The sequence below is a fragment of the Hemicordylus capensis genome, chromosome 4 (assembly GCF_027244095.1).
Source record: "Hemicordylus capensis ecotype Gifberg chromosome 4, rHemCap1.1.pri, whole genome shotgun sequence".
In the NCBI taxonomy this organism is placed as follows: Eukaryota; Metazoa; Chordata; class Lepidosauria; order Squamata; family Cordylidae; genus Hemicordylus; species Hemicordylus capensis.
In genome coordinates, this window is record NC_069660.1 from 318,833,916 (window position 1) to 318,848,848 (window position 14,933).

The window sequence follows — 14,933 nt, forward strand, 5'->3', positions numbered from 1 at the left end:
ACTTTTGGCAAGAACCCAGGTACACATTCACAGAAAAACATGTATGAGTGCATAGATCCTACGGCACAATGTCTGAATCGGGCTCTGGGGTCCACCAGTGCCTAAATCTGGGCAGTTTCCAGAGGTAGCGCTAGATGCTTCGGCAAAACGTTCCTCAAGCCGAGATAAGTAATGGTGGTTTTAGTATCATGTTTGAGAAGTGCATTTATCAGCGGGCAATTTTAAACCATAAACTTGTTTTTATAATGTTGCCGTCTGCCCTGAGTCCGTATGAAAAGGGGTGGGTGGTTATAAATCGAATTAAATAAATAAAATGCGGAATTTGCCCTCCACTGGACTTGTATATAAACTACCAGCGCAAGGAAAAGAGTTATGCAAGTACTGGGGGGAGGAGGGGGGAAGCCGTGTAATTGATTATGGCTCTTCTCTGTAAGCAATTTAGAAGTATAGAAGGAGGACTTTGAAATATTTTTTTGTTTGGCAGTGTGTGTGTGTGTGTGTGTGTGTGTGTGTGTGTGTGTTATCTGGCTAATCTAGCTTTTAAAAATCTGACTGGTTTGCACACTTTGCCATGAGAATAGAAGGGGCAGGTTAGGACTTGACTGTGCTCCCCACTATTCAGAGAGGAGAGCTGGTCTGGTGGTAGCAAGCAGGACTTGTCCCCTTAGCTAAGCAGGGTCCACCCTGGTTGCATATGAATGGGAGACTTGATGTGTGAGCCCTGGAAGAGATTCCCCTCAGCAGGGGATGGGGCCGCTCTGGGAAGAGCAGAAGGTTCCAAGTTCCCTCCCTGGCAGCATCTCCAAGAGAGATTCCGGCCTGCAGCCTTGGAGAAGCCACTGCCAGTCTGTGTAGACAGTCCTGAGTGAGATGGACCAAGGGTCTGACTCAGTATATGGCAGCTTCCTGTGTTCTTGTGTTCCACTTTGGGGCTGTGTGCTTGGCTGCTTCAGCTGAGGGCCACCATTTTCCGAGGTCCCTCAAAGCGAACTGGTTGCTCCTTCTATTCGAGGAGAGTTTTGTTTAGCGTACAATAGGCAACCTTGGCTCTCCAGCTATTTCTGGACTACAACTCCCCTTGCCCCACTGCAGTTGTGGCTGGCGATGATGGGGACTGTGGTTCAGGAACAGCTGGAGAGCCAGGGTTGCCTCCTGCTGTTCTACGTGATGTGTGGAAAGAGAGCTGCTCACTGGGGAAGAAGAACCAGCCATCCCGGCAGGCCATCGTGCCCCAGCGCCTGCCTCTTGACCACGCTTTGTCTCCTGCCTCTCCGGTGCAGGAAAAAGGTGTGTTGGTTTTCATCACAAGTCAGAGAGAGCCTTGGAAGCCCTCGTTCTCTCGCAAGCGTGACAAGCCGAGCAGAAGCCGCTCAGATTTCCGCCATGCCTGCTCGGCGGCCTCTCCAGCAACGCTCTGCTTTCTGGAAGCTGTTCAATCATCATAATGAAAAAGGGGCTTCTTAGCAGAGCTTTCGCTAACTAGAAATTATATACCTGGTTCCCGGAAGATAGATTGTGTTGCTCCCGAACTACGGAGAGTGGTGGAAGAAAGTGAGCAACTGCTTTGCGTGCCACAAGATGGATCACACAATTTGAACGATCTACCAGGGACTTTTTAAAAAGCTTGCGGGGGGGGGGGAGATATTCCTGTTTGCTGCTTCAGTGGGGCCTCCGTCTTTCATGGGGTAGGGCAAAGGAGGCTGGCCGGAGGTGACCCGGTTTCCTCTTGTTCAGCTCCAAGCAGAGCATTTAGCGGGCCCCCAGAAATGAGTCCCCAGTCTGCAAAGCTCTTTGATAAATGACAGCCAACCCTGAGGCTGGCTCACTCAACCGGCACTCTGCGTCTCCTCTCTGGATATTCCTTCATTTGCCATCTTCATATGTAATATATTGTGTTGCATTTCAAAATGATTACTCATTCTGATTTTTGTGTGTGCATATCCTTTATTGATTCAGAGATCATTAATACATGTTGAGTTTCTTCACTGGAGACGGGATATTTTCCTTCCGCTCCTTTAGTTATCCAGAGAAGAGCACAGAGGTCTTGTGGAGACCCCTGTTTAAGCCTCATCCCTGCTATGGGCACGTGGGGTGGCCGTGAGCAAGACACTCTTTTCCGTTCCCCCTCTGTAGACTAGAGAATGGTGCCGACCCGCATCACAGGAGCGTTGCAAAGAGAAGATTTTAAAACATACAAAGCGCCTCAGAGATTCGAAATGCTTCAGACTAGTATCAAAACCACCCCAAATCCAGCAACAGGCTCATATCTTTAGTCATTATGAGCATTAAACATTTGGATAATGTAAAAGAGTTGGGGAATTTGTACATCCTCTAAAGATTGGAGGTGGGGATTGGTGTGCAGCTCCTCACTGACAACTGGAATTCATTTCACCATTCTTTGGATCTGGCTATAGACTGTGACTTCACCACGACAGGAGGAGGAACTTTTAAAGAATGATTCTGCCTCCTCTTTGGTGAAGTCACAAACTGTAGCCAGTGCCAAAGAGTGGTGGAACTAATTCCATGCATCTCAGTTGTCAGCTAGGAGCTGTGCACCAACTCCCCACTCTCCCCCCACATCCTCCCCATGGTGTGCAAAGCATGCTACATGCTGAGTCCTCCAATCCCCTCTCTGACTGTGCCCCTCTCCTCTTACCTCATCCAGGGGCTGCTATCCCCCCTACGCCCGCTCTCTCTCTCCTTTTGGCTTTTCAAAAACCAGAAGGGGAGTGGTGACTGGGGCACGTGTTGCCACCATCCCCACCGAGTGAGGTTTGAGGCGCTCGGTGGGTTGGCTGCCATCCCCCCCAGTCTGCCACCTGAGGCAGCCACCTTACCCAGCCTCATTCGTGATCCGCCATGTCCATTTGTGGGGATGGAAAAGAGTTTCCTTGAGTGTGACAAACTGTGCAAGCTAGGGGTGTGTTTTCCTCCCACATATTTATGTCCATACAGGGAAGCTTTTTCTGGGTCTGGAGCAACCCTGGGTCACAATTGAAACTGCTCCCCTGCATCGGAGCAAGTGGCATCGTGCAGTTGTGACTTGTCAGCACTGCCAGCTAAGGCCAGGGCTCACATTGCCTCTTAATTTCCAAGAACTCTGAGCGCCTACATCCGGAATAGCAAATGCTGGGGAACTGAAAGAGATCGTGGCCCCTTTTGCTTCCAGGTGCCCACGGCCAGTTTTCTTCACTTTGGAACCAGCATCCCCCGTGAATCTTAAATGTGGCATCCGAAGATTAAGAAGCCGCCTTCCACCGAGCCCGAGGGTGGGTTCCTTTAGCTCAGTCTTGTCTGCTGACCGGCAGAGGCTCTCCAGAGGGTTTCCCTGGAGAGGCTGCCACGGACTGGGCCTGGGGCCTGCCATATGCAGAGCATGTGCGCTGCCTCTGTGCCTTATGCTGAGTCCGATGCCGGATTCATCCAGCTCCGGATTGTCTGTGCTGACCGGCGGCAGCTCTCTGGAGGTTCGTGGAGGGGCCTTTCTTTCCATGGCTTCCCTGGAGATGCCGGAAACTAGACCTGGGACATGCCAAGCATGCGCACCACTAAGCAAGCTCCCCTCCCCACTCCGTCTAGTTAGGTTTATGGGCCCAGCTAGCAAGCCTGCTGCTCCTTGTAGGCCCTCCATGGAAGCCCGGAATGCAGGCTGCTGGAGCTGACCCCTGAAGGCGGCAACGGCTTGGTTTTGCATCTCCTTCCACCTGAAGGGCCTCAAAAGGTGGTTTTCTCTGTCCCTGGCATGAGTGTGGGGTGGAGGAAGAGATGTAATGCTTTGAGGGGTGGGCCAAAGAGCAGAGCAGGGACCTTATGAGTAATACCTGATTAAAATTCCCAGTGTCCCATCCTCAAGCACGTCTCCTGGCTGTTGTTTTTCTTTCGGTTTTAAAAATGATTTTATCGCTTTTTGTTTGGTTTGCAATTCATAATTAAGATCAGCCAGCACATCGCTGAGAGTTTTTCGCTGTTAAATGTCCCATCGGAGCCTCTTGGGGTGGGCGGGGGGAGTGACAGACATTTTTACAGTGTGCCTGTCAGGATTTCATGGCACCTCGTAAATAAATAAATAAAATAACACACATCCCCCCCTCACCCACTCCCGGGTTTACGAGGGGGGAAGGAAGCCCACAGTGTGATTAAAGGGCCCTCTGCTCGCTGCTGGAGAGGGGGCTGACAGGAATGCCAAGTGACTCCTCCTCCGTCGCCCGGACCCCCTCTGCTTTTGTCAGGTGACAAAGACCCCGGCCCCCTCCACTTGTCTTGTTTCATTCCACACGGGCTTCCAGCCTAAACTAAAAGCTGCCAATAATAGAGCTCAGAAAATATTGCCTGTCTTGTATTGCGGCTGTAAATCTTCTCTTTTATTTATTTATTTTATTTTATTTTATTTTATTTTATTTAAAGGCCCCTCCCCATGCATGTTGTTTACCGTGTTTTTTACAGAGTTTTGATCAGTAATTCTAGCCTGTTGTATGATCTTGGGGTGGTTTTTTTTTTACTTGTGGCCGGCCTCCCTGGGCCTGAAGAGTAAGTAGGGTGACTTAGACAATGCCAAGGCAACTGAGGGTGCCCCTTGCTTGCTGCCCCCAGGAATGGGAGGGTGGCGGTTCTTGGCACAGGCCAGGGCGCCCGGTCTGCTGAGCTGTCCCCTTTCCCACCAGGGCTTGCCTGCTTTCCACTTTCTCTGCGCACACAAACTGCCCCTTTCCCCCAGCAAGCTCAGCTGAGGTGAGTTTCACAGATGTGGCTCTTCTCCACCAGTGCTGTTTCTGTTCTTTCCTACTCAGGCCCGGCAAACTTTGCAAGCTCTGGTCTCGTCTCTCTTTTGTGTGCTTCCTTCTTGGCCACACTTACAGCCTACTAGTTGGTTGGGGGACACAAACCACTTGCTTTGCAAAGGGCAAGTAGGGTCACAGGGGAGCAGGCGGTTGTCCCCCTGGTTGAGTTCCCATCCACCCAGCTGTTCTCTCTCCCTTCTAAGTGCACTTTCAGAAAACAGTTTTCAGTGGCTTTTTAAAAGTGCTCACCCCCCCCCCCATGTCTCCGGGAAGGCGATTCGCTGAGCTGGATTATGTCTTCTGGTATATTTAATGTCATTGGTGCTCTTAGAAATACCACTGCCCCACTTCAGGAGAAGCCCTACACACGATGCTGACATTCCTTTGCAGCAAAGGTAGCAGTTGGTGACCAGCAACATCTGCCTGCAAGGTGCCGTTTGTGCACCAGGAGCAAGCAAAAATGCATGCGTCATCTTGTGTGGATGAAATAGCCCCATTTGGGGGGGTTACTGTTCAGATTTAAGAGATGGCAGTTTCCAAAGTTGTGGGTCACATTCTTGTAGTCACACACAAAAGGCACCCAAACACCTATCTATCTTTAGAAATCTTTCTGTAGAAATATCGCCTAGTGGTTTTTCTATACCGCTTGGTGGTTTAATCTGCCTGGTGTTTTGTTTCCCCCCTCCTGTGAACTCTTGTGTGCAAACATACTCCTCTTTCCAAGTCCTGCATGCGTAGCACACCGCCAAGGTGCACATTAGGCCTTCTGCCTGCGTGAGAAATGTGTGCATTTCCTCCTCCAAAGAGACAGCCAGTTGTCAGCACGGACAGCTGGACGTTGTGGGTGACAGGTTGAGCCTGAGCCATCATCACAGTGCTGCTGCTGCTGCTGCTGTTGCTGGGACAGGCCAGGGGTGGGCGGTGGCGTCCACAGAAGACGCGCAACCCCCCAGGCTGGCCCTGTGTGCCTCTTCAGCCAGCCCTGGAGAAGCTGTGGACCTCCGCTCTGCTGGGCACCACAGTTCAAGAAAGACATTGCCATCCAAATCTGCCCAGAGGATATTCCAGGAAATCTGAAATGAGGAAAGGCTGAACAAGCGGAAGTTGGAGTCAGGAAACCTAGTTCAAAGGAAGGCATGGGGCGCATGTGCTCTGACCACTTTCAGTTTGCTTAAAAGCATCTGGACAAAGAACGGTTCATGTCAGTGGAGGGTGGTACTGGGTGGGCAGTAGATGTAGCTTAAAACTGTTCCAGTGCTGGAACAAGGCAGAGGAAGGAGATGGAATCTTCTCCCTTGGGTGGTTTTTGAGAGGAGGCGTCTGTCAGAGGTGCTTTAGTTACAGGCAAGCGCGTGTGTTTTGAGTCGCACAACACAGAATGTGACTTTTCAGTTCCCTGATAATCTCAAAACTACCCAAGTTACTAGCCCTCACTGTTGCAAAAATATGCTTGAAAGTGTATGGGCTGGAAACTTGGGAGCCAGAGGCGTCACGGAATAAGGCTTCTGTTTTTGTTGGGGTGTTTTTCTCTGGGTCCAGTTACCCAGAGAAGCAAGGATGTCTTTTTCTCTCCTCTGCTTCTTTTGTGTATTATTATCTGTACGCCTTGGGTGAATAGATATGCCTGTACTCTGCTCCAAACCCCCAGCCTTCGGGCTCCACTCCTGGGCCTGCTCTCAGCCTGCGCGTGTCTGATTTCCAGAGTTGGATTCAAGTCATGAGGAGTGGATGAGGTGGTTGCTTCCAGACCAGCGACGAATCTTGAACTCCTGGCAGTCAGGTGGAGGATGCCGGGTGTGTCCACTCTCCCTTCCAGATCTTTATGAGGGACCAAGGCGCCCTGCCCAGGGACAGCAGCACCCACGGAGCTGTTTCCTGGCTGCTGTCTCTTTAAGCCATATTAGCCAGCGCCACAGGTGACTAATTGCCAAGTCGTCAGTGACGGCTCTGCCTCCCTCTGATGTATGGGTGTTATATTAAGGGTGGAAAGGTGCTAAATGAGCCCTCTTTATTTTACATAAATTAGCTCAAAAGTCATGAATCAATGCCACTGCTGTACACACTTCCGCCGAAGTTTGTTTAAGCAAGTTTAGAAGGGAGGAGGGGGAGACGCCATCTCCACACACACCCCACCACCACCACCACGTCCCCCCTCCCCTCCGGGCTGCTGCAGACATGCCCCATAACCGCCACCAGGGAGCCCAGCAGGGGCTGAGCAGAGCATCTGGAGCACGTCAGGCCTTTCCCAATATAAAACGTGGCTGCTTCTTGGAACCCTCCCAGCCTCTCCAAAGGCAACATTCCGGCAGGGGCCATGCCATGCGGGTTAAGTTCAGTGCTGGGGGTGGGAGCTGTCTCTTGCTCTTCTCCCGGGCAGTTGGGAAACCTGAAGCTTGGCGCTCCAGCGTGCAGCGTAACCCAAAACCCAACCCGGCTTCCCAAGCCTCAAAGACATCAGGCCCTCCGCTGAGGAATCCGCAGCCTCTTCATCGGGGCAAGCCAGGCTGTGTGCCTGCCCCTTCCTCACCAGCTAACCCCTCGCTCATCTCTGGTTCTTGCTGGGCACGCCCTCCTGGCTGTCGCGGATTTCTGGCATCTATCCAAGGCCAAACTCTGCCTCCACTCTGCCCTTCAGGGGTTGTGTTGAGGGTGTCTTATAAATGTACACCTAGACACACGCGAAACATTTGGGTTTCTCAGTCCCCTGCCTTGCCCAGAGGAGGTCCAGCTGCAGTCTTCTGCATGCTTGTTACCAAACAAAAGACTCTGAGTTCAGGAACATGCTTCAGATCATGCAAGGAGAGTTTGACTTGACTGCATGGACACATCCACCCGCTTTTTACCCCAAGGGGCTCTCATCTCTGGGTCCCCTGATGTGGTTGGACTGCGACTCCCAACATCCCCAGCCACAATGGACACGGGGATGGTGGGAGTCGTCGTCCAACAACATCTGGGGGCTCAAAGTTGAGAGCCTCTGCTTTAGCCACTTCTCCAGCTAAGAAAAGCACATTCTCCCGCTGTGCTTGAATGGCAGCTGATTCTTGCCCAGTGGGACTTCACAGTTCTGCCCAATATGCTGGTGGCTCGGGTTTCCTCCGGCCATTCTGCAGGCAACGAGGATTCTCAAGTGATTGTTGAGCTAGAGTGTGAAGTGCGCACACACCCTGTTAAAGGATCCATCTGAAGTGCAACGCCTGTAACATGAGCAATAATATCCAAAATCTGGACAGACTCCTTCTCCTTCTCCTCCTCCTCCTCCTCCTCGTTCGTATTCTCTCCTGGCAAAGTGGGGAAGCTCAGTAGCCCAGGGTTCCCACATGTGCAGATAATCCAGCCAGCCAGCTTGGATGGGCAGGTGCATGTGCTGGAGAAAAGTTGGGCCCTGGGCAAAAAGGTAGCCCAAGGGGAGGGCTGTTGGGGCTTTTGGCAGAGCAAACTAGACTGGAGAGGTAGGATTCCCCACGCGGGGCCTTGGCCGTCCTCCTCTCATGCGTGAAGACTTGGAATGGACTTGGGGAAACCACTGAGTGGGGAAACCATCAGGAATAGCTTTTGCCAGGACTCAGTGCTTGCCTGAGCCTCCAGGAAGGAATAAAATATTGGGTGAGGAGACTGAAGGGATGGGCTGTTTTCTGAATGGCTCACTGTTTTGTTTATTCATTCCATTTATATACCTCCCTTCCTAAATTGGCTCAGGGCAGTTTACATTAAAATAAAAAATACATAATAAAACAAATTTTATATTTTAAAAAAGACAGATTAAAATTCAAAGTAGATGTCATTAAAAGCCAGGCTAAAAAGATGGGTCTTTAAGGCTCTCCTGAAGGCCTCCAATGAAGATAATCCTCTTATATCCACAGGAAACACGTTCCACAATCCAGGGGTGACAACTGAGAAGGCCGGATCCCAGGTTGCCACCAGATAAACTAGTGCCCCCCAAAGACAGACCCCTCCTGATGATCTTAATGAGCAGTGGGGATCTTGTAGGGAAAGGCAACTCCGATCTAAGCCATGCAGGGCTTTAAAAGTCATAACCAGCACTTTGTACTTTGCCCTCCAGTGGCTGTTGCTGGTGTCAGTCTTATGTTTCTTTTTAGATTGTGAGCCCTTTGGGGACAGGGAACCATCTTATTACTTTATTATTGTTTTCTCTGTGTAAACCGCTTTGGAAACTTTTGTTGAAAAGCTGTATATAAATATTTGTTTGTTTGCCCGGAAACATATCAGCAGCCAGTGCAACTGTTCTTAAACAGGCATAATGTGGTCTCTCCCAGAGACCAATCGGGCTGTCACATTTTGGACTAGGTTAAGTTTCCAAACTATGCACAAAGGCAGCCCTACATAGAGCACATTGCAGTAGTCCAACCTGGAGGTTACCAGCTCGTGTACTGCTGTTTTCAGGTCATTCTCCTCAAGGAACGGGCAGAGTTGTTCAATCAATCACAGCACTCCCGGCCACAGCCTCAACCTGAGGCACCAGGGTGAGACCGGTTCCAAGAGCACTCCCAAACTACAAACGTGTTCTTTCTGGGGGGAGTGTAGCCTCATCCAGAACAGGAAGTTCTATCCCATCTTGCAGATTACAACCCCCAACAATAAGCACCTCCATCTTGCTTGGATTCAGGTTCAGTTTATCCTACCTCATCCAGCCCATAACTGCCTGTAGGCAGGCATTTAAGGGGCTAATGCCATTTCCTGATATTGATGACAAGAATAAATCGATTTGGGTGTTATCGGCATATTGATAACACCCAGCACCCAATCCCCTCATGACCTCACCCATGAGTTTCAAGTAGATGTTAAAAAGCATTGGTGACAGAATGGAGGCCTGGGGGACTCCATATAATAGATCCCATTTTGAAGAGCAACTGTCACGAAGGCCCACCATCTAAAATCTACCTCAGAGATAGGAGCAGAACTACTGCAAAGCAGTGCCTCCTCTCCCCAAATCCCTCAGGCAATCCAGAAGGATGGCATGGTGGATGGTATTGAAAACTGCTGAGATCCAAAAGAACAAGCAGAGTCACACTCTGTCAATTTCCTGGTGAAGGTCATCTATCAGGCCAACCAAGGCCATCCTAACCCCACAGCCCATCCTAAAGCCAGTTTGAAATGGGTCTAGATAATCAGTTTCCTTAAGACCTCTTGGAGCTGGTCAGCCACAATCCACTCAGTCATCTTACCCAACCAAACATGGGACGTTGGAGACTGGCCTATAATTATTTATCAACAGAGGTTCCAGAGTGGGCTTCTTAAGAAGGGGTCTAATCACTGCCTCCTTCAAACAAGGTAGCATCCTGCCCTCCCTCCGTCAGGCCTTATTAATAGAGACTTGTGTTTTGGGCAGCATACAAATGTGTTAAATACATAAATACCAACTAGGCCAGCTCCAACAACCTCCCTGCAAGATGAAATCAGTCAAAGAACAGGTGGTACTGCTCCAAGCAGCTTGTCCACATCCTCAGGAGTCACAGACTGTAACTGATCCAATCTAATCTTGCAAGAGGGATTGCTGGACACCTCCCTAACTGGCCCTGCAGAAATATTGGAGTCCAGATGAGCCCAAATGAGAGAGATTTTATCTGCAGAGAACTCATTGGATACGTTGTCATGAGGCATTGTTTTCAGAAACAGGTTTGAAACAGAAGGGGCTTGAATTAAACCCCTAACAATCTGGAACAGCTCTGATTGGCAATATGTGCAGAATAAAATCGCTTCGTTGCTGCACACATTGTCACAGTGTAGGCCTTCAAATGGGCCCTATGCTATGTTTTATCAAATTCAAGATGAGTTCTCCTCCATTTGTGCTCCAGTCTACCTTGCCACGCCAGCTCCTGTAGCTCTTCTGTATACCACGGAGTGAATTTTGAAGCAGGTTGGAGAGGACGCTTAGGGGCAATCATGTCTTCTGCCCTGGTAAGTTCCTGTTCCAGGTATCTACCAGGGCATTGACAGAATTACTGGCAGAACCAACTGCAAAACCTTCCAAGGCCCTTTGGAATCCTACTGGATCCAACAGCCTTCTTGGGCAGACCATCCTAATAGGTCCACCACCCCTACAGGGGTCAGACATGACTGTGAGACCAACCTTAACCAGGAAGTGGTCCGTCCCATGACAGTGGGGAAGCTACAGGAGACCCCACCCACAGAACACCTCCCTGATCTGAGCAAAAGACTAAATCCAGCGTGTGACCAGCAACATGCGTAGAATTGCTCTTCCCGTTGAGAAGTTTCTCCTAATGTTCAGCTGAAATGTACCCTCTTGTAATTTAAGCTCGTATGATCCATCCCTGCCTTCTAGGGCAGCAGAGAACAAGACTTTGCCCTCTTCTGTGCAACAGCTCTTTATTTTATTTTATTTTATTTTATTTATTTATTTATTTTGATTTTTATACCGTCCTTCCAAAATGGCTCAGGGCGGTTTTGAAAAGGGCCATCCTGTCCGTCTTCTCCAGGGGAAAGGTGCCCAGTTCCTTTCCTCATGGGACTTGTTTTGCAGACCCCTGAGCATCTTGGTTGCCTGACTTGCCATTGGCTTCATCTGACCAATGAAGAGCCCTCCTCCGGGGCGCACCAGGTTTAGCCTGGCTCTGTGCTTCTCCGCCCACCAGAGCCCAGCCTCGGCCACAGCTGGGCATGAGGCCCCACCCTGGTCCACAGATGGGTGTTGCCATGTGCTCCACCCAGTGGCAAAGCAGTCCTCTCTTGGTTCAGCCACCCTGCCCCTATCCAGGGGGCAGCAAACACTTCAAGTTCCACATCCGAATAAATTATGCAAATGTCTCGAATGTGCATGCAGAATAGCTTCTGTCCTCTGACTCTTGGAAGCCCGCTCAGCCCTCCCTGGCTTCGGCGCTTCCTATTTTCAGTGCGGCAAGAGAGGCTAAAAACTTGTTTGTGTTTTGAAAATGAAATTGTGCATCTGATGAAGTTCCATTTGAGATGTTGCTTTATAGTCCAGGAGTCCCTCATCGTGTTTTGATACTATTTTTTTTTTTTTTTAAACATGAAGTCTGCTGGGCTTGCTGAATTCTGCAGCAGATCCCGCATTGCGTACTCTCAGGCTGCGGGTTCCCATGGCACAGAAGGGTTGCTTTTGGTTGCGTCTTGCTACACCTCACAGCGCCACTCTATGGTGAGGTTGGGAATGACATTCTGCATCTCTGACCAGAATGGGGGAGGACAGGGGGGTGTACAGATTAAAAAGGTAACGTCTCGCTTTTTGGAATGCAAAATATTCAGTGCAGCAGGGTTTAGTCTTTAAAGTCTACTTTTCTGGCTTCTGCACTCTATATGTTTCCAAACTGGAAAATGCTTGGTTATTGAACATTGGTGTTCTTTAATCTTAATGGTTCTCCCCTCTCCCCCTTTGTCCCCAGGACAACAAAATGTGTTGTGAATTTGTACATTCTTCATGTGGAAATTGTAACTCTGAGTTAGATGTTTTCAGAGGACTTTTTCATGTGGTATACGTGTTGTTTGAATTGAATTTGATTACAGTCAATGACCAGCTGTTAATACACTAAATCAGATAGAATACAAGAAAAATACATAGTATAAATTCAGTACAAACAATCATTTAAATACTTAAACAGCACTAGCACCCTGGATTAATTACTTTTGGTTAACTGTCGCCAGATACTACAGACTGCGGCACAAGAGTAATCCTATCCATGTTATACAAGATAGTCAGGTTCTGATCTGAAAGGAGGAGAGAAGCACCAAATTCCACAGACCTGCCTGGCAAATTCACTGGAAAGGGCAAAATAAAACTGTAACAAATGTCTCTGTAAAAAGAAAATACAAAAGAACATGACCCACCATTTTGACTTTACTTGCTTTACAAGGGCATCCAACATCCATCTCTTGTTGCATCTCTCTTCTGCCATTTCTTAAGGAGCTTGAGGCGGGGCACATTTCTTGCCCCAGATTTACCATGACTGACTCTGTGCAAGACACCACTTCTCTCTCCACCTCAGTGTTCCTCTCTGCAAAAAGGGAGGGTTAGTTTTAACTCGGACTTTTTAACTCGGACTTTGGGCAGCTCTGCTGGTCAAACTCAGGAGTTTTGTGTTTAGATCTATAGTAACTGAGTTCTATGTGCAAGTTGTCTTAGGGCAGGGTGGCCTTTGTGGCTGGGGATGATGGGAGTTGTAGTCCAGCAGCATCTAGGGACACATGGTGAGGAACCCTGCCCTAGTGCATGGCTCAGTGGGTCACTGACTTGCCCCCAGGACCCCCAGTTTGCATCTGGCACTCTTTGGGGAACTTTGGGGTTCTGGAAGAAAGCCAGAGTCCGTTCTGCAAGCCTGAAGCCATCCTGCATGGCAACTCCCTGGCTCTTTTCTCCAGGTATCTTTCCAGTACCCCTTGGTGAAATAGCTGCTCCCGCCCACGTATCCGGGCACATGTGGATGAGGAATCTCCTCTGCCGCCGTCTTGCTCTGGTCATGGCATCGGTCTGGGGAGATCCTTCTGGAGCTTTGCCATTTGTCATCCTGCACAGTTTGGCCTTGTCAACGCATGTGACCGTCTCACGATGCGTCCGACTGTTTGTGCTGTTTAGCAGTGCCGTGTGGAGCCAGGAAGGGGGCCGGGGGCCGCCTGGCATGTGGAAGCGGCCCGTGTCTGCTGGGCAGGGCTCCCACCGCTGGCACGAGGCCCCAGGAGGTCTGCACTGCATTTGGGGGCTCCCCATTCCCTTCAGTGGAGGAGGCGGCCCTGGGGGTGCAAAGGGGAAAGGAGCTAGAGCCCCTCCCCACTTTCACTTGGGCTTCTGCTTTGCAGATCCATCCGGGCACCCACAGAGCCCTGGGGTGGGCTTACAAGGGGCAAGAAGGGCCTTGGCGAACGCGTCCTGGGGGTGGGAAGCAGGCGAGGCAGGGCTGCCGTGTCTGCAGGACGGCGGCATTTGAAGGTGCTGGAAATGGGTTTGGGGGAGGAGGTCCTCCTACGGTTTATCTTACAACTGCTGCTCCCAAAAGAGGTCTTGGGGTAGCCTCACCCTGCACAGAAACGCAGGGAACGGCCTTCTGCGCCCTCAGGAGCGAAGGGCTGGGCAGCCACTCTTGCCTCTGCTGGCCGGCAGCAGGTTGCCAAGGCTCAGGCGGAGGTCCAGCCGCTCTTCTGCCTGGGGCAGTGGGATCGGGGCCCTGCACAGGCCGAGTGGCTCCTCTGCCCGCTGGACTGTGCTTCTTCCCCATCCGTACACGCCTCAAGCCCTCTCCCTCCAGATGGGATCTTGGGCCCATCTCTTCTGACTGGCGGCAGCTCTCCGAGGCCCCCCACGGAGGGCAGGCGCTTCCCCAGCCCAGGGCTGGACCTGGGCAAAGCAGGGACTCCGGTGCAGAGCGAGGGGCTTCTTCCCCTTCTGGAAAACTGACCTTGTGCCTCTTCTCTTTTCTCCTTCCCAGGGAAACCGCTGCAGATCAAGCCCAGGCTGTGACTTCCTCTCTCGGAGCGGAGGCGTTCCCCGCCGTCAGCATACCTCAGGGATTTGCGGCCGCCGGCCTCACCCGGCAGCTACCTCAGGGCGCCATGCTGAGGCCAGCAGGCACAAGGCCTCGCTCGGTCTGTCTGCCGCTGCTTGTCTGTTTTTCTGGCATGAGGAGTGGAGGCCCGAGGGCCGTCCCGGCTTTCGGGCTCAAATAAACCACTCCTTTTATCTTTCAAATAAAGGAGCTTTTTGTCTAGCACTTTTGAAACATGTTCCTGAGCTGCCAGCTCACCTCAGGAGATGAGGCGGTGTGGGGCAGCTTGCAGCCCCTCAGCCTCCGTCCCCTGCCTGGAGCAGTCAAACAGGCCTCTGCTGGGACCAGCAGTGGGGCCCGGCTCTGGATTGTGCACTGGGGTTGAGTGTAGCCACGGCAGACTCCCTTGGGGGACGGTTCCGTGCAGACCTCTGCCAGCCCTTTTCTCTGTTTCTGAGGTGCTGGGCCCAATCCAAGCACTGCCCCTCGTGGTCCTCTGTGGGGTTGCACGGGATCCTCAGCCCTGCCTCTCAGAGCTTGGAAATAGCGTCACCCAGACTTGGGTGGCTTGCCCTTTCCATGGTACCCCTAGCAAATACTGGGGGTGGGGGTCAGCTGTGCCCTTGTTAGAGGGGGCTTGTTGCTGTTCATGGGAGGCTGTTGCCCTCGAGGGCTGCTGTGCTTG

The 14,933-nt window shown here is 51.1% G+C and overlaps 1 protein-coding gene across 2 annotated transcripts in view; it reads left to right on the plus strand.

Annotated features, from left to right (window-relative positions):
• The window catches only part of ZC3H3 (zinc finger CCCH-type containing 3), a 379,413-nt gene extending 364,940 nt beyond the window's left edge, over positions 1-14,473 (plus strand). For both annotated transcript variants that reach the window (XM_053250211.1, XM_053250209.1), the window contains one exon: positions 14,192-14,473. In XM_053250211.1, the coding sequence (XP_053106186.1) occupies positions 14,192-14,223 (32 nt within the window). In that variant the 3' untranslated portion in view covers positions 14,224-14,473. The remainder of the gene's footprint in view (positions 1-14,191) is intronic.
• Positions 14,474-14,933: the final 460 nt, after the last annotated feature.